Genomic DNA, 26,885 nt, shown 5'->3' with positions numbered 1-26,885 from the left:
CCACCAGAAAAGTTTTTTAAGAGCAGATATTTATACAGCACTTTGTAAAACAGGGCTGTGACCAAGGCTTTTACGTATTAAAATAGGAAACGAATAAATAATAATTAGAAAACAGAGTGATAATTTCCTACCAGAGTTAACAGTCTCTTACCATCTTTGGAGTCCTGCAGACATCAGTCCTGGTAGAACTATTTTAATGCCATCCAGGTCCTTGAGATTCCCTGCTGGGAAAAATGTTGTTTGTGTAAATGTATTTGTTAACTTGGATGTTTGTCTCTCAATCGCGGCAGCTACAGTTGCATGAAGACTGGGATGTGGGAGTTTGAGGATGAAACATGGGTATAGAATATGCAACGTTAAAGTGCAAGGAACCGCCCAGAAAGATTTCCACTGTTGATTAACATGTTCTGAGTCTATCTGCAATTTTTTAGGATACAAAATGAAAAAACTTACATCAGGGAATTACTTGCTTATGGAGTGGAAGTACCCCTGTAGAGAGGAAATACCAGAACCAATTGATTTTCAGTCTAGGAGAGACTTGTAAAACAAAAACCAATAAATATTTTCTAAGTCAAAACCAGACAAATTAAATTTTTAAGGCTCAAAGTTTTAGCAGTTAAGCAGAATATATGCTAAGAATATTAATGTATTACCTTCAAGTCAAGGCTACATGCTTTTCTGAAGCACATGTTTTAATCATGCTAAATAAATTCTGTTCCTTATCATATAGAACATTAGACCATTAGAAGCCCTCTGACCTTTAAAAATCTGTGAAAAGGAAGAAACGTGAATGTCTTAGAGTCACTGTTAAATCTTCTTTATATTTCCATTGTATTTGAGTGAAACTTTAATCAGAAAAATGTCTGTTGAAAAACATAGGTTCGATATAATTTTTTTCAGGTGCTCCGTCACATAGCTGGTGGATGTGCTACTAGAGTTGGATAATTAAGTTGATATATTTAAAACGAAGAGGAGACGCTATCAAAGATGTGTTTGATTTTTTTTTTACTCTGACGTGTTCTAGCATCTTGAGTTGGCGACGCTTTTTCTAGTCATGGGATGGTGGCTGAGAGCTGACTTTACAAGGCAAGTAACCAACAACCAAACAGAAATTCCCATTGTACTGCCATCGCTGGCATGAATTTCACATTCTGCAGTGGAGCTTGGGTTGGCCATGTGGGATTATCAGGGTCAGGGCACAAACTGGTCTGGATGCCAAGGAAGCAGAGTACATAATCACCCTTGTTTAGTAGAGAAAGCAGCAGATATTGCAAGTACCCGTCGGGACAAGAATAAGGAGAGAAATGCCCTGTTCTTAACGCTGCCTTGTCACTATAATCTCGTTTGTAATAATTTGTAATGAAAAGTCCATCCTACTGATCTTGTCCTGTTATAATCAGATTCTTCCCTTTTCTCTTTACTCAGATTTTGCTTTCAAATGTGAAAAACTCTGAACAATTCCTGCCTTACTCCCTCAGTTACTAATCCTAATTTACATCTTCTGCAGGACACAAAATAAGCTTATTTTTATCTCTGCAACCCCATCCCTTATGTATAGTGTTTCCCAGTTGCTTTTTCTGGCAAGATGTAAACTCCTCCCAAATCACAATCTTCCTGTGGTAGTCTGCACTATAATATATTCATTCTTTCCCTCTGTCATGTATAATTTTTGCATCTAAATTTTAACAGTCAGTTGTTAGGGCGGAGTACCAGAGCAAATACTCCACACAGTTAATACGGGCTGAAGAAACACTGTTTATATGCAAAACTAAGAATTTATTGTCAGTATAAAGCATTAGCAATCCAAACAAATAGATCCAGGTACAATACTAACTCATTTAGTCTAAATTATTCAGCTACTACAGCTCATTCCCAATAATGCAACAGTTGACAAGAATAAAGGAAATATTTCTAGTATCTACCCCTTTTTCTGGTGTTATGCTAATCCTTCTGATGCACCTGTGGATCTTAAGCCTGGTGTGGGAGTGGCATTACAGTGAGCTGTCAAGTTTCAAGCTCTTCGCTGTGAGAACTATCATGCTAAAATGGGTGGTTTCCTCCTGCATTTGCTTCATCAGCATAGCTGTTTTAATTGCACTGGTGACAGCCTGCATCTTGTAAATCTTTACGCCACAATTCCCATGAACCCTGCATCTTAAGCTTTTCTTAGGCTGAACAAAAGCCAAGAACCAGTTCTTCTTTTAGACTTTGACATTTTAAACTGTTTTTCAGCATTTGTTACTTTTCCTTTAAAATCTCCTATCTTCTATGGGTTCAGACCTCACCATCCGTTGTTCTAACTCATTTTCCCCTGCTTCAAGATGGCAAAATAAAGGCTGCCATCCTGTCAGTCCATCTCCTCTACTTCCCTACATTACTGGTTTGGTCACCAGATGCCTGGGTACTTAGTTATCCCTCATCACCCAGGTGTTTGAAAGTATGTTATAGCCAAATCATGGTAGTGATAAGGAGTTTTAACGTATTTTCTTTTGAATTTTGGTGATCCCCAGTCATCTAGGATGCTACGAGTGAATTGCAGCAGGATCAGAAGACTGAATCAAAGAGCATCTCTTACCTCCCCTTGGATTTTCGGTGGTCCTTGATAGCCTAGGAAGCTGGGTGACAGCTAGATCATGACAGTAAGGAGAACTGGAGAAGGGAGTAGTGGAGGTAAAACAAGGAGTCAGAACACTGAAAAGAAGAAATGCCGTTGGAAGAGCAGAGTGGCCAGGTCTGGTTTTACCTTATTAATTGTCTTCCAGCAAAGACCGACTGTCTGTTAATGCCAACAGTCACAGCTGGGTGCAGGATGCCAGTGAGTGTATAATGGCAGCTGGTTTTCCTTTGCAGTCTTTATTACAAAGATCTAGTTCTTGTCTCGGTGACACCCACTGAGATCCTGAGTATGGCAAGTACAGGAGAACCAACCACTGTTGACAGCTTGTGGCAGGACCTGAAAACCTCCACTGCTCAGAGTTGGATGATTCAAGTAGCCTCCATGATGTCTTATCCTGGGCTGAATCATCTACTGATGGGAAAAGAAACAGAACCACAGATTTTATGTCAGAAGAAACTTTGAAGGTAATTCCAAGGACTGTTGCATTAATTTGTCTGGGAAAATCCATTAGTAAGGTCTGAACACCCCTTATATCTTCTGGTCCTGCTGAAATCAGAGGAGGCATATGAGGGGCACAAGGCTGCAGTTCATCAGGCTCAGTGATGCTTTTTGACGATTGTCAGGATCCCTTAAAACAAGTTTCCAGAGGTATAACTTGTGTAGGAAGATAGACTTTTTTTTTTAAATGTGGTGTATAGGAAAAAGAAGACTGACCATTGTCCCCCCTGTATTCATGATGAACAGTCAAACTGAAAATATCAACTAAATTTAGGACAATTATTCTTTTGTGCTATAGATAATCAGAAAAAACTGAAATTGAAATAATTAGTGCACTGTTCTGAATATAATGGTTAAATTTTAAAAGATGCTAACATTTATTAACGTCTTTTATGGTTATGTTTGTGAGATGGTCAGCAGTCAACATACAAAGCAATTTTTGCTGAGATTGGGAGACAACCTTTTCTTTCATGGGTGACAGTGCAAATGTGTAGAAGCAGGGATGCCTTATGCGATGCTTTAGCTGTGGCATTGTGAAAGGGAGGGAAATAAAAGGTGTTTTGCAGGCATAGAATTCCGAGCTAGAAAGACGTGATGTAGCAATCAGGTGATGTTAAGAACAAGAAGGGATGCAGTCTGGTGGGCCTTTGTTTCTATGGTTACATTCAACTGGAATTGCTGTAACTAGGTCAGATTGGAAGGTGTGAATGAAAACAAAGAAATTCGGAATCGGTAATGAGAGTTCAGAGAGAAGACTCTTGCTACTAGGGAAAGCAAGAAGGGAGCTGAATGTGGAACCGGGCATTTTAATGTACATTTGTAATGTACACGTCTGAAGTCCCACACAGATGGATCTATCTATTTTAGCATCGTTCAGTCTTTTAGCATTATTCAGTAGTCTATTGTCTGAAGAATCATCTGCAGACCCCCATCAAGCAGGCGTATTATGTGATACACCCGCAGCGACACCTTTCCTCCCTCTGGCTGCATATCCAGGCAGCAGCAGCCAAATGCAGCCAAAGGAGCAGAAGAGGTTGTGGCAGCTGAAAAGGGGAGGCAGGACAGATGGAAGAGCAGGAGAGATTTGCTGGAAAGGGGAAAGAAAACCAAGAGCAGGGAAGATGAGACATCCTCAGCCCAGAAGTGAGGAGAAACAGGTTGCAAAAGTGGTCTAAAAAGCAGCAACTTGGGTGTGAATTGTACTGCCGAGCCTACACCTCGTTGCGCTGTTGATGTCTCGGGTCCTTGGCTTTTCTACTTTCTCCAAATCCTGTGTCTGGTTCAGGATATAATTTTTTAGGCTGCGTCTTCACCTGCCATGTAACATTGACCACCAATGACCACTCTGTCCTGCCCAACTAGCAAGTCATCTAGGACCAGCCACTTGATATTTTGATCCCTTTTTCATGTTTCTTACCTCCTCGGTAAGTAAACTTGGAATTTGCTCATGTTGAGCTACTTGACGTTCTCGTCAGCCTGCTCATCTTCCTTGCGTATCAACTGTCCCCCCCAGTTTGATACAATCAGAAAATCTACACGAAGGTGCATTTATCCCATTTCCCTGGTTGAAGTGAATCTAAATAGCCCCAGCATCGACACTTGTAGGAATGCATTTTGTAACTGGCTACTTTTTGAGCAAACCAAGATGGTGAGGTCTATAGGGTGCCCTCAAATGAGTTCAGAATAATTTCGTCCTGTGCCTACTGCTGCACCAACAGTATATTACAGCCCATAATTAATTACAGTCTGGACAGCCGAAGCTCATAGAAAGGTTTGGGTTGGAAGGGACCTTAAAGATCATCTAGTTCCAACCCCCTGCCATGGGCAGGGACACCTTCCACTAGCCCAGGTTGCCCAAAGCCCCATCCAACCTGGCCTTGAACCGTTCTAGGGAAGGGGCAAATTGCCTGGTGCGGGGGCCCGAAGTTTCCTCCTCTCCCGTGATTTCCACCACCACACCCCCCGCCTGCCGCCCCGCTCTCGGTATCCCCGGCCCGCCGGGGCCTGCCCGGGCCCCGCTCTCTGCCCTCAGCCAACGCCGCCCGCCCGGACATCGCGCGTCCCCGCTAGGGGGCGGGCGCACGGCGAGCGGGGCCCAATGGGCGTGGGGGAATGGAGGGGAGGCGGGGCTTGGGCGCTTGGGGAGCCAATGGGAGGGCGGGACAGCGGGCCGGTTGTCAAGGGGAGGGCGGGAAGGAGCGCGGGGTGGGGGGCCGAGTTCAGCCGAGCCGAGCCCAGCCGAGCCGAGCCGAGCCCAACCATGGCGGACTCCGAGGCCGGCCCGGCGCTTCGGCGCTTCACCTGGGAGGAGATCGGGGAGCACAGCGGGCGGGGGCCGCGGCCGCAGGAGCGGTGGCTGGTGATCGAGAGGAAGGTGTACGACATCAGCCACTTCTGCCGCAGGCACCCGGGGGGCTCCCGGGTCATCAGCCACTACGCCGGGCAGGACGCCACGGTGAGCGGCGGGGGGGCCCTGCCCGGGTCTTGCCGGGCATCCCGGCGAGGGGTGGGACGAGGGGTGCCGGGGGCAGGGGTGTCCGAGGCGGGTCACCCGGGACAGGAACGCGGCGGGGAGCCCGGGCGAGCGGCAGCGGAGCCGGGCGCGGGGCTGATTGATGAAGAGGCAGATGCTGGGCTGTGTTACACGCGCGCCCCGTGTTAGCTCCTCTGTGCAAAGAAGCAGACTGAATTTTACAAGGGAACAGTTTTTGAAGGAATAACAAAAATGGGCGCAAATAGGGTGTCCGCAAGCTGCTGTAAATGAGGGGAAGGAAACATTAATTTTTGCACACATACAGTAAATAAGAATTCTCTTTTATACATGTCTAGCCACAGATCAGATCTGAACAGAAGCACCCGAAGGTATTCCTAGTGACACTGGTGTGCACAGAAAGACTTATTTTTTTGCAAGTATTTCAATGCATTCAGCCTCCTCCAACTTTAAAAACCCAGCACGATGTTTCCAAGAGGTGGCACTAGTGCAAAGTATTACTGAAAGTCGTATTTCAGGTTTTTTTTTTTTTAAAAAAATCATCCATGTCTGAATGCCAGTGACTATTGCAAAGCGGGGTAAGCGTTTGATTTGGCAGCAGGGTGTGGGGTGATGTTGTCAGTGTATTTCCTTCCTTCATCTGCTTATGTCTTTCATGAAAGAAAATGCATTTCTCCAAAGGTAAGTATTTAGACCCAAGGGCGGGTATAGGATGTTGAAGCTACCTCAAGAGTGGTTTTGATGGACTATGTTTCAGTTCAGTTCTGTCCCTGAGCAAAAAGGATGAAACAAGATCTAGTGCTTTCCCTTCCCTTCATCACGCGCATGTAATTCAAAGCCGAAGATAATATGTGAATTTGCACAATACTTCATGAGGCCAGGATGTGCATAAGCACTTTTGAAGCCCTGTTGCCACTGTGCGATCAGAAACGGGTCGGTCACAGCATGTAGGGCTGAACACAGTTAGATGGTCAGATTGCAGCCAACTGCATTCTTTAGGCGTTATCATCTGTGTCACTGCTGGGTGCAATTGAACTGCTGACTGCTCAGGAACCTGAGCCAAATAAATTCCAATTTTTCTAATCGTTTTGTCCTGGAAGTGTGAAGAATCAGGCTCCTCGAAAACAGAAAAGCTGGAAAGGAAAGTAAGATCACGTTTAGTTTGCTGAATGCCACTAGAGTGTTCTGATTTTAGGAGGTATAATCAGCAGTCCCTTCAGCTCCTATTAGGATTGCACTGCCAGGTTTTACAGCCTCCATAGAAGGGATTGGTCTAAAAGTGTGGTACCATCCTCCTCTGATCTGACCACATACTCCTCCCCACTTTTTTTTCCTCTTCCAATGAAAAAATGCAAATGTACATTCTCCTCTTCTCTTTCCCTCCTCTAGTCACATAAGCCTGGGCAGAGAGGATGCTACATCTGAAGTACAAGGCTGACCCAGAGCTGGCAACATCAGCTGGTTTTTTAACCCCTTTCTTGACTAGAGATATTTTAAAAGGACAATTTATTTAAAAGTTATTTATTTAAATTTATTTTTTAAAACCACACAATGATGAGCTAGTACTGAACAGTGCATGGTGCCGGAAGCTTACCGGCTGGTGCGCAGTGGGCAGATACTGTCTCAGGAAAGAAAAAGCATCCTTGGGCTGAGAGAGATTGTAAAATATATGCTAGTTTGGACACCGGGAGAGAAATATGCAAAAGGAGGTAAATGGGAGATCTTCAGTAGGAAGTAGGTGTCAAACTGACGTGTGCTCAGGGGATTTGTAATCTAAATATAGTGATAGAATCTATAGTGATAATAATCACTAGTGATTTTTTCACCTGGCTGCCTGGTTGCCATGGAGATCGACATTACATTTAAATGATAAAAGTAACTGATTTCCCTAACAGGGATCTTTCGAATGGTGAGGAGGAAAATAAAAAGGCTTTTCGTGGGATTGTTCAGAAACATGGGGGGGGAACCAGATGAAGAACAGGAGACAGGTAGCAAAAAACCAAAACTATTCTAGGAAGATGTGACAGGGTGGTCATTGGGGATTGCCAAGGGAGCATGTCTGGAACAACATGGGGCTTTTGAGAGACTGGTGTGGGTCACCAGGAGCAGCCACCACCTGTTTGTGTCCTGCTTGTCCCATTATTTTTCCCAGTTCAGATAGTGGATTCAGTTTTTGTGCTAACATCTTGCCCTCCTCCCCAGTTAGACTTTCATTTCACGATATGGGGCCTGAAGAAAAATAAGGTGGAAGCTAAAGACAAAATAGAGACAGAGTTGTTGAGGTGATATATCTTGAGGTTCGACAGATATGAAATTTTCAGATTCAGAAGTAAGAGGGGAGTGAGCCCATATTTCTTGGTGACCTGTACTTTACAGCATCCAGATAGAAAATGATTCAGAGATTTCAGCTTTGAATGATCATTTATGGTCTGTAGAAAGCAGTAGGATTTGTGGCAGTAAAATCTGGTTCAGCCAGCTCCGTTAGTTGGGTTGCTTTCTGCTGAGTCCAGGATATCATGAAATATATTTCTTTTGCTGCCACCTGAATGGTGGTTTTTCTCATCCTGTTCCTATATCTGTATTTCAGGATCCTTTCATAGCATTTCATCTTGACAAGGCACTAGTAAGAAAGTACATGAGCCCACTCTTAATTGGGGAACTGGCACCAGATCAACCCAGCTTTGAGCCCAGCAAGAATGTAAGTATCTTAAAAACTTGGTATTTGGGGTGAAATTGTGTTATTCGACTTCTCTTACTGGCAGCCAGAATTTCCTGTACATAAAATGATAGTATCTTCTGGAATCACTGTGTTGGTCTGAAGCTTCCCCTTCTCTTCACGTCATCGTTAGCAGCCTTAGTGAAGATTTGTCTCCAGGTGACCCTCAGCTTTTCCCCATTGCCATAGGGGATTGAGAGGGGAAACTGAGCTCCTCTTTGGGTTCCTGAGGCATTTTCAGACCAGCAGATACTCTTGGGTCTCCCCACAGAAAAAGCTGGTAGAAGATTTCCGTGAACTCCGTGCAACCGTCGAGAAGATGGGCCTTCTCAACCCCAACCGCACCTTCTTCATCCTGTGTCTCTTTCACATCTTGGTGTTGGATGTTGCAGCTTGGCTCACCATCTGGTATTTTGGAGCATCCACAGTGCCTTTCCTCTGCTCTGCAGTGCTTCTAGGCATTGTCCAGGTAAGCAGCTAGGCAAAAAGAAGCCCCAGAAATTACCAGAAGCCAACCCCTTGAGACTTAGGTGCTCATTGCCATAAGCACAGGAGAAGTCTTATCTTTGTGGACTTCCCAAAATCCTGCTTCGCCCTGGGTTCCACCAAGGGGGCAAAATTACAGTGCCACGACATGCTGCTTTGGTAGAGCAGGCTTTACCCTGCTTTTTACTTCCCGTAGTCTGTCAAAGCCCTCCTTATTCCCAGCCTTCTGCATACAGTGAAAGCCACGCTGCACTTCTGAGGTTCCGTGTGCCAAAACTCCAAGCCACTGTGTTCCCATGGGAACTTGCAGTGAGTTAGAGGAGAGGGCAGAGCAGCTCTCAAAGCCCCAGCTATTTCTCCTGTGGCCAGCTGATCCCCTTGGAATTAGAGTTCTCAGAGGACGCAGCAGCAGGCTGCTCCTTAAAGGAGACTTTGTTGCTGATTTCAGTGCAGTTTTGTAAGAGAATAAATGCTGTTTCTGAGCTCCATTACTTTTTTTTTTTTAATGATTTTTTTCCTTCTGTGTGAAAACCACTATCTGGGTCTAAAAGTCATTAGATGAAGTCTGGACTGCTGTGGTATATAGTAAAAGAGAAGTGTTTGGACTGGGACTTAGCAGTGGAAATGTTCTCACTATCCAGGGGTATGTTATGAGGAGTGTGGGAGTGGGAGAAGAGAAAGCCCTTTTCTGATGCAGAGACTCCTGACTCTTCTTTTTTCCCTAGAAGCACTGTTTTTTTTAATTCCAGGCCCAGGCTGGCTGGCTCCAGCATGATTTTGGACACCTTTCAGTCTTTAGCAAGTCCAAATGGAACCACTGGGTGCACAAGTTCGTGATCGGTCACCTGAAGGTGGGCATTGAGTGCTGAGAGGGACTGCGAGCGCCTTGTCCGGGTTGCTCTGCAGTCAAAACCAATCTCAGTATAAGAAGAAAGTGAATGCAAGGAACTACTGGGGAGGGAGGACTAAGGGCAGAAGATACAACTTCTTTACGACACTCTCTTCTCATCCCTTCCTGCAGGGAGCACCAGCCAGCTGGTGGAATCACCTCCACTTCCAACACCATGCTAAACCCAACTGCTTCCGAAAGGACCCTGACGTTAACATGCACCCCTTATTTTTTGCTTTGGGAAAGACACTCTCTGTAGAGGTGAGACCTGGTGAAGGCTGGGAGATTACAGCATTAGGATTCAAATTTGGAAAGTTGTAGAGAGCTTGGAGACTAGTGAGTAGTTGGTTTGGTCAACGAGCTGTCTCAGTATTTCAGGAATTTGGAGAAGGCGCAGTTTGTCATTAATGGCCTTTGAAAAACAAGAATAAAAAAGATCCTGATGCATACTAACTTCCATATACTTAATACTGCAACCATTTTTTATGGTTTTTGCCCTAATGCAGTCTTGCTATGGGTTGAAATTTTCCAAATTTATTCTGAAGATTTAAAACAAAACCACCAAAACTGCTTCTGTAAAATGAGAAGTACATCCAGAAAATGGTTTAGGCTGACCTGCTGTTTTATATAGTGCTACATTGCCTTTAGCTAGTCCCTAATATTCCTTAGTAATACTTCAATGCTTCTGAGGCTTTTATATTCTTAAAATTTTGATAGAAGTTACTTTTGGTATGTTTTTAAATAAGAATGAAACGTTTGTCGCAATTACAAGTTCATATTTCTCTGATGAGAGACTTGCAGTTGAATGAAGGTAAGTTTGGAAGTTGTTCTCTTTAACAAGACCAGCTTTGACTAATTGTAGTGTTTTGGGAAATGAAGCAGTGGATGACAAGCAAGGACTATCTGGAACATTTACAATTATTGACAGTAGGTGTCAGACTGGGTCCCATCTGTAGTCTGACTCTGTTTCTGAACTCTGAAGTTAATTGAATGGCTTTAGCATTTTCTGGTCCTTTAAAAAAACAGTTGCATAAATTCATAGTATCACCTGGCTTAAATGGTCTGATTTGCATTGACATTAAGGGAGGGCTGCTGTTTGGAGTTGGTTTGGACATGTACAGGGGTATAATGGAGTTCCTCAAGGAAGTCAGTGACATGATTTGTTATGTTTATACAGTTAACACTGAAAAATTATCAGTCTCAGAGGGAGGATAATCTATTCACTCCTGTTCCTGTGGACACAGTTTAATGTCTAGATGCTCATTTCTGTGCTTTGGAGATTAATTGCAAGTAGGTGGGAGTTCTGCACACTGTCATCTTTATTAATAGTATCACAGGTTTTTCTTTTTTTCTGAAGCTCTATATTGACAGCAAACTCTTCTCAGTGCCTCGTGTAGTTTTTGATTTAACTGTTGTGAGGCAACTGTGCCCTCTGTAGGGAAAGAGCTTCCAGTGCATGCCGTTTGTCACCCAGCCTCTTGTGCATCCAAGGCAGGGGTGAAATCTTATCATAGCAAAGACGGAAGTCCCAGGGGATAGTGAAGCCAATGGCATGGTGGGTGCTGGCGTGGTTTGATAGGACATCTCTTTCAAAGGTTAGGAGGTATCTGTGCATTTCTTCGAAAGCATAGGTAGGAGTGTATGCACAGATGTCCTTAGCTATCTTCACAACCTGAGTAATTTGCTTATTTTAACAGCTTGGTGTACAAAAGAAGAAATTCATGCCTTATAACCACCAGCACAAGTACTTCTTCATCAGTGAGTAACCCTACCCTTTTGCAGTTCTATGGACAGCCTTCACTCAACCCTTTCCTTTTCCAGTCCGTCTCACTGGGATAAAAGGACACAGTTAATGTCTCTGCAATCTATTTCTCCACTCTAGTTGGTCCTCCAGCTCTGGTGCCTCTTTACTTCCAGTGGTACATATTCTACTTTGTGGTACAGCGGAAGCAGTGGGTGGTAAGTCAGCTCCATGTTGTCAGTGGTGACTTCTTCTTTTACGGATATATTTCAGTGCAAGAAATTACTGAGCTCTGCATCTCTGTGGCAAGGGGTGTGGGTATATGATCTGGGAAATAATATCTCTGCTGTTCTGCCTTAGTCCAGGCTGTGTGAGTGAGAAGCATTCCTTCTGCAGAGTTGATGTTCATACAGAACTTGTCTTTCAGGTAGCAGAAGAGTCTAGTTTAAGGGAGAAGTGATCATTCTGATCACTCTTTTTTGTTTTCTCAAACCAGTACAATAAAAACTTAAGGGCACAGAAAAAGTGGAGAAGTAGCAGAAATCGGGGGGTGTTGGAGGAGGATTCAGTGTGCCTCCATTTTGTAAAATTATATATTAAAAATCAAGTAGCTTTCAGGTAGCCTAAAACTGAATCGTCACAGTTCAGTGTGAAGTGGAATAGGGGATGTGTTTTCACACATTTCAGAGTTGTTAGGAAGGTATTTTATTAGGGGAAAATCTAGGATCTTGAGAAATATAATGGCTTTTAGAGACTTTAGAAAAAGTGCAGAAAAAAGATGGCTCTTCTCTGAGATTACAGAGATACAGGGTTAGAGACAAGGCATCCTGGCTAGTTTATTCTTGCCTGGGAGATGGGACAGTCAGGAGAAAATGAGCAAAAAAGGATGAGATGGAGGTAAACCAGAACTTTTTATTCTTTTAATTGTCTAGGCTTTTAGTTTTCTCACTGCTTTCTTTCTCTTTAGATCCAGAGGAAAATGTGATACTTTAGAGCATGTCCTCTCTAGTGTCTGCCCTGTGCTGGGCTCATAAAACCAGAATAATTCCCAAGCACAGGAATGGCTGGGGAGTGGCTGTGTGTCAGACTGCTTTGTGATGGGGCTGGGGAGGAAAAATCTACTAGTAGAAGATATTATAGGAGGCTTTAAAAGGAGTGCCACATAGAGTGGATGGTAAATTTTGAAGCCAGTAATTCCCCCACTTAATGAAGTTTTATCTGTTCCCTTTACGACAGGACCTGGCCTGGATGATGAGTTTCTATATCCGATTCTTTCTCACCTACTTGCCCTTACTGGGGGTGAAGGGTATCCTGGGGCTTCATCTGTTAGTCAGGTATCATTCAACGTACAATTCCTCCATTTTCTTTACCCAGTTCCTATCAATCCTTCATATCAGCTTTTCTTCAGCCCCTTGGTTATCCTTCTCATTGCTCCCTATTCTCTCTGTCTCCTTATGCCTTTCAGCAAGACAGAGGTTGTTGTCTGTCGGGTATGTGTCTTCAGAAAGTAGAAAGTGTCTGCGTAGAAGGTCGAAGGTGTGTGTAGGTCTGATCTGCTGACCAGATCTTTGGGGTTCCTCATGTTCATTTTATCAAGCAGTGACCAGCTTGTATGTGTACAAGTGTTTTGTACTGCCTTGTTATGGCATAGATGTGAGTCAGTAATGTTTTTGCGTGTGTTTGCATGCACAGGTTTATAGAGAGTAACTGGTTTGTCTGGATTACACAAATGAATCACATCCCAATGCACATCGATTATGATAAGAATGTGGACTGGTTCTCTACCCAGGTAAGCTCTTTCCTGAGACCTGTGACTTTGAGGGTGAGAAGTTACAGTTCTGGGTATGTAATGCTCAAGAGAGCTGATCACAGAAGTGATGGGAACTGAGAGAGGAAAACATAAGCAGCTTGTCCTCACTGTGTGAAGTGAGTGATTAGTGCAAAGAAAGAAGGTGCAGAAGTGGGATGGAGGCTTCAAATGCTGAGCATGGACGCCTCAAGGAAAATAATTAGAGATGCTACAATGCTCTTCAGATAGAGAGCTTTCCATGCATGAAGGATGCAGGTCTCTCTTGTGTAGTCTGTTTTATTTTAGATCTGAAGCCATTACACAGGTTTTTTTTAAGTGAGAGAGGTGAAAGTTGTGGTTGTTTTGCTTATCTCAAGTCAAGTCTGTTCTCCTAAATTATGTCCCTAACAATCGTATATCAGCATGACCATCTCGTGTTGACTGGAGATAGCTCTTGGAGTTGCTGTATTCAGCCAGGCAGCACTTGATAAGGAACTTGTACCTGCTTACTGTTGCGTTTGGCACATATAAGAGAAGGGACATTCCTAAAACAACACTTAAATGTTACTGTTTTTTTCTCTCAGCTCCAGGCAACCTGTAATGTTCATCAGTCCTTATTCAATGACTGGTTTAGTGGGCACCTGAACTTCCAAATCGAGCACCAGTGAGTTGAAGCATGGGTTGGGGATGCGGTTGAATTTCAAGGAGTGCTAGTTACACTGGCTCTGAAGAGCCTACAAAGGTCCCAGTCTCTCGATCAGCTAATACAAGAACAAAATATAGTGTGGGTCAATTTTGTGCTCTTTGTATGGGGATGGAATGGGAACTCCAAGTGATGGGTCAGAAAATTTTTGGAGCACTGGTGAGAACCAACACTGCTTCAGGTATGAGTAGCATGGCACAGGGGTGACACTGGTTAGTACAGACACTGCCTGAGGTGACACAAGAGGGACCACTACAGAGCAGTAATGGCTGTGGGCACAAGGGGAGGTCGAGGCACTCCCAGGCTTAGGCACAGAAGAGGGGCAGGGATTCTGTGGGGTGATGATGGACACCAGTGAATCACCATGTTCTTTTCCCACAGCCTTTTTCCTACGATGCCTCGACACAACTACTGGAAGGTGGCTCCTTTGGTGAAGTCCCTGTGTGCCAAACATGGTATTGAGTACCAGTGCAAGCCACTGCTGACCGCCTTTGCGGACATAGTGCAGTATGTATCGACCCGCTGCGTTCCCTAAGTAAAGGGTTTTCCAATATTACAGAATGAACAAGCAAGGGACATGGGAAGGGGAGGTGCAGCCAGCTTGGATCACAGAAGTTCTGTGAAGAGCTGTAGATAGTAGAGATGACTGTGAAAGGGATTGGCACTGCTTTCAGTAGCAGCAGAGAGGTGTCAGTAGGAATGACCTAATGGAGAGCTCCTTTTCTTCAGCTCTGAAGAGTCAGAGGTTGGTAGGATGCCATGTCTGGCACCTCTGTCTCCAAGTATGCTCCAGAGAAAGAGGTGTTTTCATAAAGATGAGTTTGAACTGTCATTCATTCTTTCTTTTTTCTTTCTTTCCCTCCCCAGATATTTCTTACTCCATTGAAAAGTCATGTGGCTCTCTTCTGCCATGCTTGCTTCTTTTGTTTTCATTCTAAGGTGTTTGTTTTAGCCTTCCAGTCTTTGTCTGATGTAGCCCCAGTGGTTTGGTTTTTCTTCATCTTTCCAAGGAGCTGTAGTCTACATTGCCTTGCCTCTGAAGATCTCTGAGCAACCTGATCTAGTTGAAGATGTCCCTGCTCATCGCAGGAAGGTTGGACTAGGTGACCTTTAAAGGTCCCTTCCAACCCAAACCATTCTATGACTCTATGATCTCCTTTGCTTAATCTGTAGATGGAAATTCTTCCCCCAAGGCTCTGTTCCCTGGATGCCGTATTTCATTACCTCGTTTCTAAGGAAATGTGGTTCTCTCTTGGCAGCTCTTTGAAAGATTCAGGGGAGCTCTGGCTTGATGCCTACCTACATAAATAAGAAGCTGTGGATGCTTGCAGAGGAATTCCCCACCCTCGTTGCCTCCTGTGGTGGTCACCATGAAGATACTGCACAGAGGAGAGAAAGCTGGCTAAGCCAGAGGTGGGGAGGTGGTGCCGCTTTATTCCATTGATGAATGTGATTAATATGATTTTTTTAAAAGATGTGTTCTTAATTATTCTTGTGCTTCTTTCATTCCTCTTCTCTGGTGCTGAGTTATGGGGAAAAGTTGAATGGAAGAGGTTATGTTCCAGCAAGCTGGAGGCAGCTTTGGAACTGGGAACAGATTCCTTTCTGTCTGGTGATACTTCATTTGCTGAGTATATAGGAGGGAAGTCTCTTATCTAACATAAGCTTTTGTGAGGTGACTCTCGTTATGAATGCAGTAAGAAATTGAGACAGTATGAAATTAAAGAACACGGGAGTGAGTGAAATGTGGAAGCAATAAGGAGTTGTGTAGGTACAGTATTTTCAAATACCTATAGGTGATTAACAATGGCAATAGAAGTGCCCCAACCAAGGGGCAGTGGGGAGCACGCAAGAGCCCAAACCAATTTGTACGTATATGGGTGAGGCGGAGAAGGTGCAGGCAGCAGTTCTGTAGGAGTAAGTACGAGGAAAAAGATCTAATTAGAGCCCTAATTGAGGTAGAGAAACAGGAAAGCGGAGGTTATTCCACAGGCTTGTAGATGTGAGAGCTTGACATGCCGTATTCTGTGGGAATGCTGCCCTCCACATCTCTCCAGGGGTGAAAGCCTCTGGGTTAGTTGCCCATTGGTGACCTCCCATGGAGTCTCCGTGAGTGGTTTCCACAGTGCCATGCTTCTGAGTGCTACCAAACCTGCTACTGAAAGGCAGAAGAGACAGAAATATGGCACGCCCATAGTCAGGATCCTTACAAGGGTGACGGAGGAAGCAAAAAGGTAATTAGTCTGTGGTCACCTGAAGCTTTACTCTTTTTTGAACCTCTGAATGATGAGTGATTTGTTAAATGGAGAGAACTCCTGACTTCTGGCCCATGGAGCAGGAGGTGTTCCTGTCTGAGCTGCAGACAAGTTTAATGAAGGTGTAAGAATGTTAGGGGTTGGGGTGCTGTTTAAATGCACTGAGCTTCTCAATCAGCAGAAGTCAGCAGGCTGCACACCCATAGGCACACATCAGCCAGTACATTGCTTGTCTGTCTTGGATGATGTGCCTTCAAAAGAACCCCAAGAGAGCATGTACTCTGTGATTTATTGGAAAGTTAATTAGCCTTACTGCATTTCCTGGTGTCCTTTCCTTTGCCACACCAATGTTACAGATGCCAAACGAGGATATAGCACCTGGCATATCACTAATGAAGATGGCTCCATCACCCTGTTACCTCAGGGATGGGTGGCTTAGTTTCCAGAGGGATGGCTGATTTTGAGGAAGATATGGTGCTTTTTCTGATTAACTTCTAAAAGGAGGATGGCTTGTGAGGGAATGGAAGAAAAGCATCTTCCCGGGCCAAGAGTGTTGTTGAGCACAGAATAAAATTGTAATGAAAATAATAATCATTGATACCTGTTGATAAAGACCATAAAGGAAATGGGCCTTAGTTACTCTTTTACCTTGGTTTTTCCTGCTCCTTTTCTTTCCCTGTTATTATTAGAACTGTTGGTGGAGGAAAGTCTAGTAATAAAATTCCTTATCTTACAATCATTGCTGTCATCAGCGTAAAATATGTCTGCACAAGAGTCTACACTCTCTAAAATGTGGAACAAATGCCTTTCCACAGCTGCGGAGAGAGAACTGTCATAAACCTCAGCATTTGTATTTTGGAAGAAGGGAATCAGCTCTGTCCTTTTTTTCACTTGTGTGAAGTATGCAGTATAAGCAATTAAACCAAAATGAATCCCACCAAAACAAAACCATACACCAAATTGAAGCCTACCAAAACAAAACCATACAGCAGTTCTTCATCCAGAATGAGGAGAAAAGGAAAAAATGAACTCCCCCTGACTTCTGGAAGTTGCATTACACATTTTATGGAATCAGGAGCTGTTCTGTACGGGCTTACATTCATCAGGCTATCAGCTCTCAGATGAAACTTCAGTGGCATTGCCAAAAGTTCCCTCTGACCTTGGAGTGTTGACCCTAAGCCACAAAGGGACAGAAGACTTGTTGTGCTAGTCAGGAGAGCAGTTTAACATCTCAGCTCCGTAATGGAATCCCCCAGGCTAGGCTCTTCATGCGTACAAAGAAAGCTGGACAAGTGGGGAGCTGCCTAAGCTAGACAAGATAAAAGACTGAAGACAAGGAAGTCTTCAAAAATCCTCTAGAGGCATTCCATCTCCCTAACTTGAGCTTCACAACTCTGAATTATGTCCATCAGGTGAAACCACACAGAGTCTTCTGGTAGCAAGAATGCTTCCATCTCATGTTTTGACCATAATTGCCAGGTTTGAGAATAAAGTTCACTCCTGCCCTCTTTCTGTGGCCCAGTGAACCTTTAATTTAGACATGCAACTAGAATAGGTTCAACAGACAAGGAAGGTACTCTTCCTCTTTTGTCAGGACAAGTTTTCAATCATCTCTGACAAAAGAGGGAACTGAGCCTAAGCTTCACTGGTTGCTGGATGCTGGTGCTCTAGCCAGAGATCCTTTATAAAAGTGCAGGTACTTCCAACACGTTTTGAAGACAGCTAGACTTCAGCTCAGTTCGTGAAGCTTTGAAAGTACTTACCAGATGGATTGTGACAAGTGAGGTAAGTAGAAGAAATGCTGCTTATAGGTCAAGTGGGCCATAAATGTTCAGCAGTGTTGAAGTGCTTGGTGTTTCCCAGCAAGTGCCTTTTTTTTTTGAATGCCCAGAGTCAGAAAATTAATTATCTGGATGTTTAACTTTGAAAATTCAAATAAATTTAAGTTACCGCCCAGGGCTAGGATGATCTAGGAATTAACAGTTTTGAAGAGAATAGTGTATCTAAGTTCCACCTTATTGCCTGAGACTCTGGAGACTTTTGTTGTGTTTTCTCTGCCACAGTAAAGAGGAAACATCCACAGTACAATAAACCAATTGCCTGACTAACAAGGAAAAATAACGTGATGAACTGAATCACAGTCCTAAAGGGTAAGACCAAAAGGGGACCTGAATCAACATAAGCAGATCTGGTTTTGTTGCATTTGCTAGAAGTTCTCCAGGTGTACAATAGCTCAGGAGGAGAAATAAGCTGTATGATGACTTCTTCAGCTTCTGCGATTACTCTGGGCTGTTTAAGAGTCCACAGTGGCAGATTACTCTGAGACTTCTCATTTTACAACAATATTCAAATGCAAGTCCAAAACCCCTTTCAGGTCCTCTGAACATGCATTGGGATATACCTTTTTGGACCAACACCACCAGCCCCAAATTTGCCATTTAGTGGAAGTCCTCTGGCTTCACAGTTCAGCCTTAGCACATGGAACCTGAACATTGTGAAATAGCCACATGATGGCAGTTAGGCATTAGAAGGGAAGGAGGACATCCAATCTCACTGGGAACTGAAGCACGAGTGTTTGAAGGCTCTGGTCTTACTGTTATCCTACTTTTCACTTAAAGGAAGTAAAGATGAAATTAGTGCGCAGCTGAAGGCAACTTTTGGCTGATGTGAGAATGGAACGCCTAGAACTCACTAACCAAAGTGTTATATCCCCATCTCACCCTCTGTAATAGGTAAGACTGCATTAAAATAACCTTTGCCTGTAAGCAGGAGTAGCTTGTGGGGCCTTTTGCTTTTGGGTCCTTATTTTAGTTCAGCCTAAGCACTAGGAAATGAAAGGTATGCTAAATATCTAGTACAGATGTAATAAAGAGAAAAATTCATTCTCTCTGAAGATCTTTCTAGTCGATGAGATCATGAGGTAGTGGAGACCCATTAATCATCTTCTGTCTGTAATTGTTCAAAGCCAAGCGGCCACTAAGGTGAAGTTTTGTGTGTGGCATTCACACATCCTGTACTTACATGCTCTTTTTCTGCCACAGTTGTGGCAGGTTAGGCAATTAAGTATTTGAATTACATGGTGTAAGGAGAGATTTAATGAATAGGATAATTGTTAAAAAACCCTGGCACTGTAGCAAAGCTTATTTAGGGATGAAGACAAAGCATTTACACCCAAGGTGAAGCCTGTTAGTCTTCAGCTTCTCCATGGGATTTGGATGTTGGGAGAGGATATAGTCCCCAAAGACATTCAAAGGAGAACAAATTCATCAGGCACTTGCATGGGGTCTTAAAAACTGCAGTCTGAGGTTCATAAGGCTTTGAAGATTATCCAGTTAAGTGGTGTATCATTGGATGAAGAGGTGAATTCAGCCCAGAATAAATTACTTTTTTCAAATCAGGGAGGAACATTTTCAGCAATGGAGTAGCTGGAATTACAAAAATGTTAGTGTGATGTTAAAATGGTTAAGGGTGATGGGGCAACTGGAAGAGGAAAATGCTGTAGTTTTCCCCTTCCCAACACCCACTCGTTTTGACTTGTTAATGTTACAAATGATCTGGATTTGCAATCCTTGCCCAACCCATGCATCTGCTTGCTTCCATTATTCTGAATTCCTGATCTCCATCTTTGGAAAGGAAGGAGAAATGAAGATGGTTGTAGGTCCATATAGGATAAATAATGGATGCAGCTGAGCCACTCAGAAACAGGATTTATTGCTTCCCAAGATTTCTTTTAGAAGGAATATAAAAAGATTTCTTAACAGGTCAGGTGTAGAAGACTAATGTATTAATGCAACACTACTTATGGGTGGGGAAAGAAAGAGGATTACGTTACACTGGAAGAGAGTTCATTGGCATGAGTGTGGTTTCTGTGTGATTTACATCTGCTACATAGACTAATATTAAGTGTTCAGAAAGCGATGAGGAATTTCTACAAAGTTTTGAAACATCAATAAAGCTAACGCACTGATGAGTGCTTATATGAAAGGCTGATTATGATGGTGTCCTTTAGGCAAAATAGTTTGCTTCTGTGAGAAGTAGCAGTTTTGTAGAGTTAGAGGATCAGATGAGAAATAAAATGAGAAGTTTTATAGCAGAGAGTACTTCAATCTGTTAGTGATAAAGAAATACTCAGTAGCTGAAATATGAATTAACCCAGTTCAAGCTATACAGAACGTGCAAATTCTTAGTATCAAGCTTAATTAGCCCAATGTTCAATATAGCAGGAGCAGTGATAGATTGTCCACTAAGGGAAATATGAAAATTCAATAATAACTTAATTTTCTAGCAGATGGTTCCTTGTAAACAGTAGCTGTTGTTTGCTTTGACTCAGGAGATCATGGCAGTCCTGTGGGCAATATTATCATAATTGGTTCACCTCCTGCATAATAGACCTTTTGGGATGATCATGAGTGCTTCTAAAACAATCATTTAGATACATAGCCAGATAGAATGGTAACTTCTTCCAGCAAGAAAACCTGCAGATGTCCTAAAAAGGGAGTTTGAATTCCTTTCCAGGTTCATCTCACAATCAGTTGTGAAAAAGGAACAACATGAAGTAATAAATGCTGGATGTTGCCCTGGTAAAAGAAAAGGGAAATTAAGATGCTGCCAATGAGCTCGGGTTTGTCTGGTCATTGTCTTGGTCATTCTGAGGTTCTCTTTATTTTATTCCCTCTTCTCCCCTCATCCAAGAGGAAGGTCAGAAACATGTGACTTCATTTGAAACTAGAAAGTTACAAATATTTCTGTCTTGGGCAAATATTCCAAAGTTACTGAAACAGGAATAAATAAGGGGAAAAGGCCTGCTGGAGTCTAATTCAGATTCCAGAACATACATTCTGAGTAGCTGGTTCATGTTATGGTCTGTGTCTTGTAGAAAACTTCTAATTCTTGAAGAAAACTTTTCTTCTGAGAGAACAACATCACTTTAACAAAGATAGCCACCACCCGTAATTGCTGCAAGGCAGAACATGTCAAGGCAGGGATAGACTATGCTAGATTCCTGAAAGTTGTGTCATCAGATGCAAGACTAGAGGCAGAACATGTGGATTTTTTTTTCAGAGAATAAAATAGAGAATTTGCAAAATTACTGAAGTCATATCAGAGCAACAGGACTCATCAGGTTTCTCTTCTGTCTCAGTTTGTTCAAGATTTTTGTATGGAAGGAACTGAAGCCATGGTGTACTCCAGCCTGTTGTACCTCTCAATGAAGAACTTGTCAGAGAGAACCAGGGTGATGTCTGGCCTAGGAGCAGGAGTTGGGGCTCCCTGTAATATGGGAGGAAAGGATTGCCTTGGCAGTGCATCGGTCTTCAAAGGCTATCTTGGGGGGGGGGTAAAATTCTTACTTGTGCTTTTGAAGCATGAATAAGACTCATGCTGGTTCAGACCATTTGCTATAGAATTAACCAAATTTGGGAGGCTGACTACCTGACAGATGGACATTCTAATCTCAGAGTTAAAATGGGATCTAGCATGATGCCTTCTTGATTAAAATGGATAGCAGCTGAACTCCTTGTCATAAGACAGACCTACATGTCCTATATATGAATCTAAAAAGCCATACACCTACTCCATGCTGCTTCAAATTTTAGGGTAGCGATGAAGCCTTAGTTTCTCCAGGGATGAAGAGATCTGCACAGTTATGTTTACTGAATGTGGCATGCTACCCCAGGAGACTACATACCTTATGGGAAGCCTGGATGGAGAAAGTGGAAATAGGTTGACACTGGACAGACCCTGCTCCTGCAAAAGGGAGCAGCTGATGGTCTGAAGTATGGTCACTAGATTGCATAGAGAGTGCCCATCCAATAACACATTTGATTGCCCAGATATGAAAGCTCCTGACACTCATTCTAGGAGGAAGCGTCACACAGAGGTAGGATGCCATATGGCATACCAAAATTTAAAGAGAATTTCACCATAGTTTTTGGGGACATGTCCAGAACTATAATCAATTTGACATTGCCTAAAAACTGTCTCAACAAAGATCTATAGTCAACAAGAACTCGGGAACAAACACAAGGAACTCTAGAAATAGGACAGGAATGGCATGCAACTTCAATGTATTAACTCCAAACTGGAGAGTTACGAGATTACTTACAAGGGTTTGCCCGATGGTTGAACATTTTTCTGCTGCTTGACCATTTTCCTTTATCAACCAGATGTTCATGTACAGATCTGGAGTATCCTCGGTCCCTTGAAATGAGCCACTATCAAGACTAGCTTGATGCTGGAGACCTGTGAGGCCATGCAAGGATCAGATGAAAGCACTCTACATTGGCAATTCCTTCTCTTAAGTATTCTTGTATTTTTAACAAAGAAGGGCCTGTGTTCTTGTTCTTGGAACCAAACTCCAGCTGGAGTCTTCTTGCAGGCAACTCTTGACCTGTGCTGAGCTATATGTCGGCCCTCTTAGACATATAAATACACTGCTCACCTGCACCTGAAAGCAATTCTACATGCTTTGCTTGTTTTCAGAGAGGTGCAGCTGATTCTCCTCATTAGATGATGATAGTTCTTACAAAAAAAAGATTAAAAGCAAAACAAATGCAACAGAAAAATACCAAGCAGTAACGTGTTGCTGCAATCCAGGGTCCCTGGGTCCTGAATATGCTAGACCTCTGTCCTTGCACATTTGTCATGTACCATGGAATGTCTAGAAATGGATCTAGAACTCATTCCATTTTTGTCTGAAGTGGTAGAGTAGCTTGTGGCTAAAAGTTATGATCTGTCACCAGAGATAAAAGAACTGGCAGGTAGGAGTACATGTGCACCCACATCAGAGCTACGTGCCCCAGTTTAGCTACACTGGACTTGAGCCTTGACTGCTTTTATTTAAGAGCAAAGTTTGAAAAATGAAAGAAACTAATCGTTACAGTCAGCTAGAGTAAGGAGCTCTGACATGAGTATGGAGAAGTCTTAAAGTATAAAAACTTAGGGACTTATGTCCCTAGCAAGGGGGGGAGAAACAAACTCAGGAGAGCATTTTGGATTGTTAAGGAACTACCTGTGAGGTAGATTGGGAATGCAAAGAATAGGGAAAATGTCATGGAAGGGCAGGTAGGAATTGCTAAAAAATATTAAAATTTGCAAAAGAAATTAAAGCGAGTAGCTAAAGCTTCTTCATATAAATGAAAAATATGACTGACCTTGTGGAGAGGGTAGGATATAGAAGTTTAAGGTTGATGCACATCTCTGAGTCAAAATGTATATGTTGTCCTGCTAAGAATATACATTGCAGTATGTGTCTGAGGAAGGACGGTGTTGGAGGCAGATGGTGAAGGCCAGAGAATTGAATTATGGTCAAGTAGTGCAGGAGGCAAGTTGTTGCAGGACTTAGAAGGTGGCCCAAGACCCACAGGAAGGGCAGAAGGAGGAAGGTGCTCTGTGTGTGGTCTGTGGAACAACCATGGGTGTTTTATTCCTTGTTTATGTCACGTTGTTCCTAATTGGTGTTGCACAAGTCATTTATTAAAAAAACTTTCAAGCATGGTCACCTTTTGCAGTTTTTCTTTTGTGAATGCACAATTTCAGATAGACAAAGCATTCAGAAGTGTGTCGGTGATCAGTGGGTGCTCCACACTGAACACAGAAAATGCTACAAAAATGCTGACTAGTCTGAAAAAAAAAAGCCCCAAATATATGACAGTGGGAAAACAAAATGGGTTTGTTACAGGCATTTATCAATCCTAGCTTAAATCATGCTGTGTATTATTTCTTCTGTGTAACAATATATAATGCTACCCATGTGCTTGAGAGAGGGGCTTTTTAACAGACTGTACAGCTCATAAAGTAGATATTCTTCATCCAGTCTTGCCCAGGAGCATCACTCGGTAGGTGTTCTCACAGTACGTGTGACAGGCTCCATGAAAAACTTAGTTTCCATAGAAAAGCTGGTTGAAAGAAGCATAGATGGCATCCTGTATGACAAAATTACTCAGAACTTAGAGGATATCTCTGGAAAAAGAGATTTTCTTAGAAGCGAGATGCTTCAGTGTGTCTTGGTACTAGATTTTTTTCTGGACTACTCTGTGCTGTGCCAGTTTATGTGCAATGGATTAAGCGTAAACTGCAAACATTTACGTGATACAGGATAAAAATGTTGATGCAATAACTGCCAGTTCAGCAGTCACGTACTGGCTTTCTGGAAATCTGGAAAACTATGTCAAGTGCCTATGCAAGGAGACTCTTAGTCACAAAAGCAGTGATGTAGAATAGCTCTGTGCAGGTGTAAGAGCTCCCGGACACGTATGACGGGGTTTTGGCAGGTGTGTGGGTAGTTGTTGCAGAACACTGAGTACGGTGTACACTCGCTTTAACGGATTTCTCAATAGTTTCTCTGGGTGAGCATGACTGTGGCTTTCACTATCTGTCTGGGCTGTTCCATGCAACTTTGAAATGTGTTTGGTGACCTGGATAATAGAGACAGAGACAGCTTCTGCTTTCAACTTGCAAAAGGACTTGTTTGAGGCTTTTTAATGTAATGTAATATCGATGGGCATTACAGGACACTCTGGGTGGGATCTGATGCTGAATAAAGTCAGACATGAAACACTGTGCACACTGTTAATATGGAGGACAATTATCTTAGAATTCCCAAATTTTATTTGTCTAAATAACAACAGTGTTTTGGTGGATACTGGCCCCCACAGTGCATATTGACAGTGAAAGTCATGATTACTGTGTGTGTACAGGCAGAGGCATCCCATATTTTTTCACTCCAATATATTCCAGCTTTATATTCTCCACCTCCTTGTAGACCAGAATCTAAACCCACATTTTTATCTACTCCTTTTCAGGTAGCTGCTACATTTACAAGTCTGAATATAAGGCGATGGGAAGGTTTTTTGTACTTTCAGCCAGCTATGGAGTAACTTGAAATTTTATGCATGTATATAAAAAACCCCACATATGCAGACATATGCAACAGCTACTGTATATTTTATTACCACCACCTCAAGACTGAACATGATTTATGTGAGACTCTACACATATTTCATGCTAGAACATGAACACATCATTAGCATGGACAATCTTAACTTTTATTTAGAGCAAGATAAAAGGTTACAAAATACGATGTGACAGCACAGTAGAAATTATTCCTCCCATTCTTTTATCACTGCCTTCTAATGAATACCAGTAGTCACATTTCTCTTTCACCTAGGGTGGTTCAACCATTGCCACATGTCAGGAACTTCTAAACAGTTGTTTTGGGCTTGACTGATTAATTTGCAAGATGCTCATGGTTTAAAGAATTAGAATTGCATAATTTACAGTTCTGTGTCAGCCAGGAAGGCTGCCCACTCCATGCAGGGCTGAGGGTAAGGCAGGTGTGTCTGCTATGTGAGATTTCAGCTGCCTCTATGCAACTGTTTTTGGGCTGCTGTTAATTCACTGGTAAACATAAGGAAGACAAAATCCAAGGCTTCACATTTGCCATTTGTTCTGAGACTTGAACAGAGTTTGCTAAGAAGGATAATTGTAATCTGAGAAGCTTCATGGCCACTTATATCACAAATACTCTATTCCAGAGTCCCTGAAGGACAAACTCTTCAAAATAAAGTTATTCTATGTAATTTAAATGGTGCCTTTCTCCTGATGCAGAGGCCTATCAGATCATCTCTGCTTTGATCAGCTCTTGCCTCGGCTTCCTGCATGCCAGCTGCTTGGGAGACGGAACGCAGACATAATTTCACCCCACCTTGCTGAGGTACCTTGATCAAGAATATAGTTTGGCTTTATTATCCTTCCTGGAGTCTTCCACTTTTTTTCAGTCCATCTCAGAATTGGGAGCTCATCACAAACAATCACTTTTCTTTAAATCACAATATGTGAATTGTCTGTGAAACTCACAAGAGATAATTGAGACCTAGAACTTGTTAGGTTTCAGGCAAGGACTGGACATCACTGTAGACAATATTTGTAGTTATAAACCTAACAAATTTATAAACATAAATAAAATGTTTGGGTAAGGTGGAAAACTCATGATTCAGGATTTAACTCAGTATTGCATTATAAAGGGGTAGGATGGGAGCCTAATAAGAACAGACTATGCCATACAAGGCTAGGAATTTTGGATTAAAAAACCCAAACAAGATTAAGAGAATCCTAAATCTCAAGTGGGGCAATATTTCATATATGTGGGCTTAGTTTTCTCTGGGTTGCCTGCAAAATTGATGTGACTTCATAGGAAACACAGCATTGCCTTCTCTTTGCTATTTTTTATAGCTGAGAACTATCTTTTTACTACGCAGCAGATCCTCTCTGAACATCAGAGATACTTAGACTTTGGCTCTACAAGACTAATATTTAAGTAAGGTTAATTATGTAAACAGTGCTGTTAAACATAGTTTTAGAAACTCCTAATCTACAGCCAAATCTGGTGTTAACAGTTGTTGTTATTATTATTATTATTAACCCCAAAATCTTTTAATGTCTGTTGTTGATTTATGAATGAATTTTACTTGAACAATGAGATGACTGGATGACTGGAGTATAACCGAAAACTCTGAAAACAACTGTATACAAAGTATTGTTAATGTGCAAGCTAAATTAACTGGAGATAAATAATGTTTTCGTAATGTGTTCTTTCTTTACTCTCATCTGGTGGTATTTTGATCAAAAATGCTTTTAGTTAAGAAAGACACATGAATTTAACGTGCCAGGGTCAACATGGAAAATTTCAAAGACCAAGGACA

At 42.5% G+C, this 26,885-nt stretch overlaps 3 protein-coding genes across 6 annotated transcripts in view; all 3 read left to right on the top strand.

Annotated features, from left to right (window-relative positions):
- RAB3IL1 (RAB3A interacting protein like 1) overlaps nt 1–8,304 on the top strand; it is a 74,137-nt gene extending 65,833 nt beyond the window's left edge. The window contains exons 25-26 of one of the 2 annotated variants that reach the window (XM_074884369.1): nt 1,025–1,086; nt 8,194–8,304. The gene's annotated coding sequence lies outside the window, so the exon portion shown is untranslated. Of the gene's footprint in view, nt 1–900; nt 1,087–8,193 lie in introns of both variants that reach the window. The other variant, XM_074884366.1, reaches the window with a different exon arrangement.
- Nucleotides 5,376–16,924, top strand: LOC141950030 (acyl-CoA (8-3)-desaturase-like). Its single transcript, XM_074884355.1, has 12 exons — nt 5,376–5,570; nt 8,194–8,304; nt 8,594–8,791; nt 9,558–9,659; nt 9,830–9,958; nt 11,395–11,455; nt 11,580–11,656; nt 12,675–12,772; nt 13,131–13,227; nt 13,812–13,891; nt 14,312–14,437; nt 15,190–16,924. Exons 1-12 carry the CDS (start codon nt 5,376–5,378, stop codon nt 15,239–15,241), a joined length of 1,326 nt encoding a protein of 441 aa, XP_074740456.1. The 3' UTR covers nt 15,242–16,924.
- The window catches only part of LOC141950028 (acyl-CoA (8-3)-desaturase-like), a 32,310-nt gene continuing 20,678 nt past the window's right edge, over nt 15,254–26,885 (top strand). Inside the window, exons 1-2 of one of the 3 annotated variants that reach the window (XM_074884346.1) lie at nt 18,255–18,335; nt 18,804–18,917. The gene's annotated coding sequence lies outside the window, so the exon portion shown is untranslated. Of the gene's footprint in view, nt 15,344–18,254; nt 18,336–18,803; nt 18,918–25,813; nt 25,898–26,885 lie in introns of those variants that run through there. The other 2 variants (XM_074884347.1, XM_074884345.1) reach the window with 2 other exon arrangements.

Source organism: Strix uralensis, chromosome 15, assembly GCF_047716275.1.
Source record: "Strix uralensis isolate ZFMK-TIS-50842 chromosome 15, bStrUra1, whole genome shotgun sequence".
Classification (NCBI taxonomy): domain Eukaryota; kingdom Metazoa; phylum Chordata; class Aves; order Strigiformes; family Strigidae; genus Strix; species Strix uralensis.
This window is presented reverse-complemented; position numbering and strand designations above follow the sequence as displayed.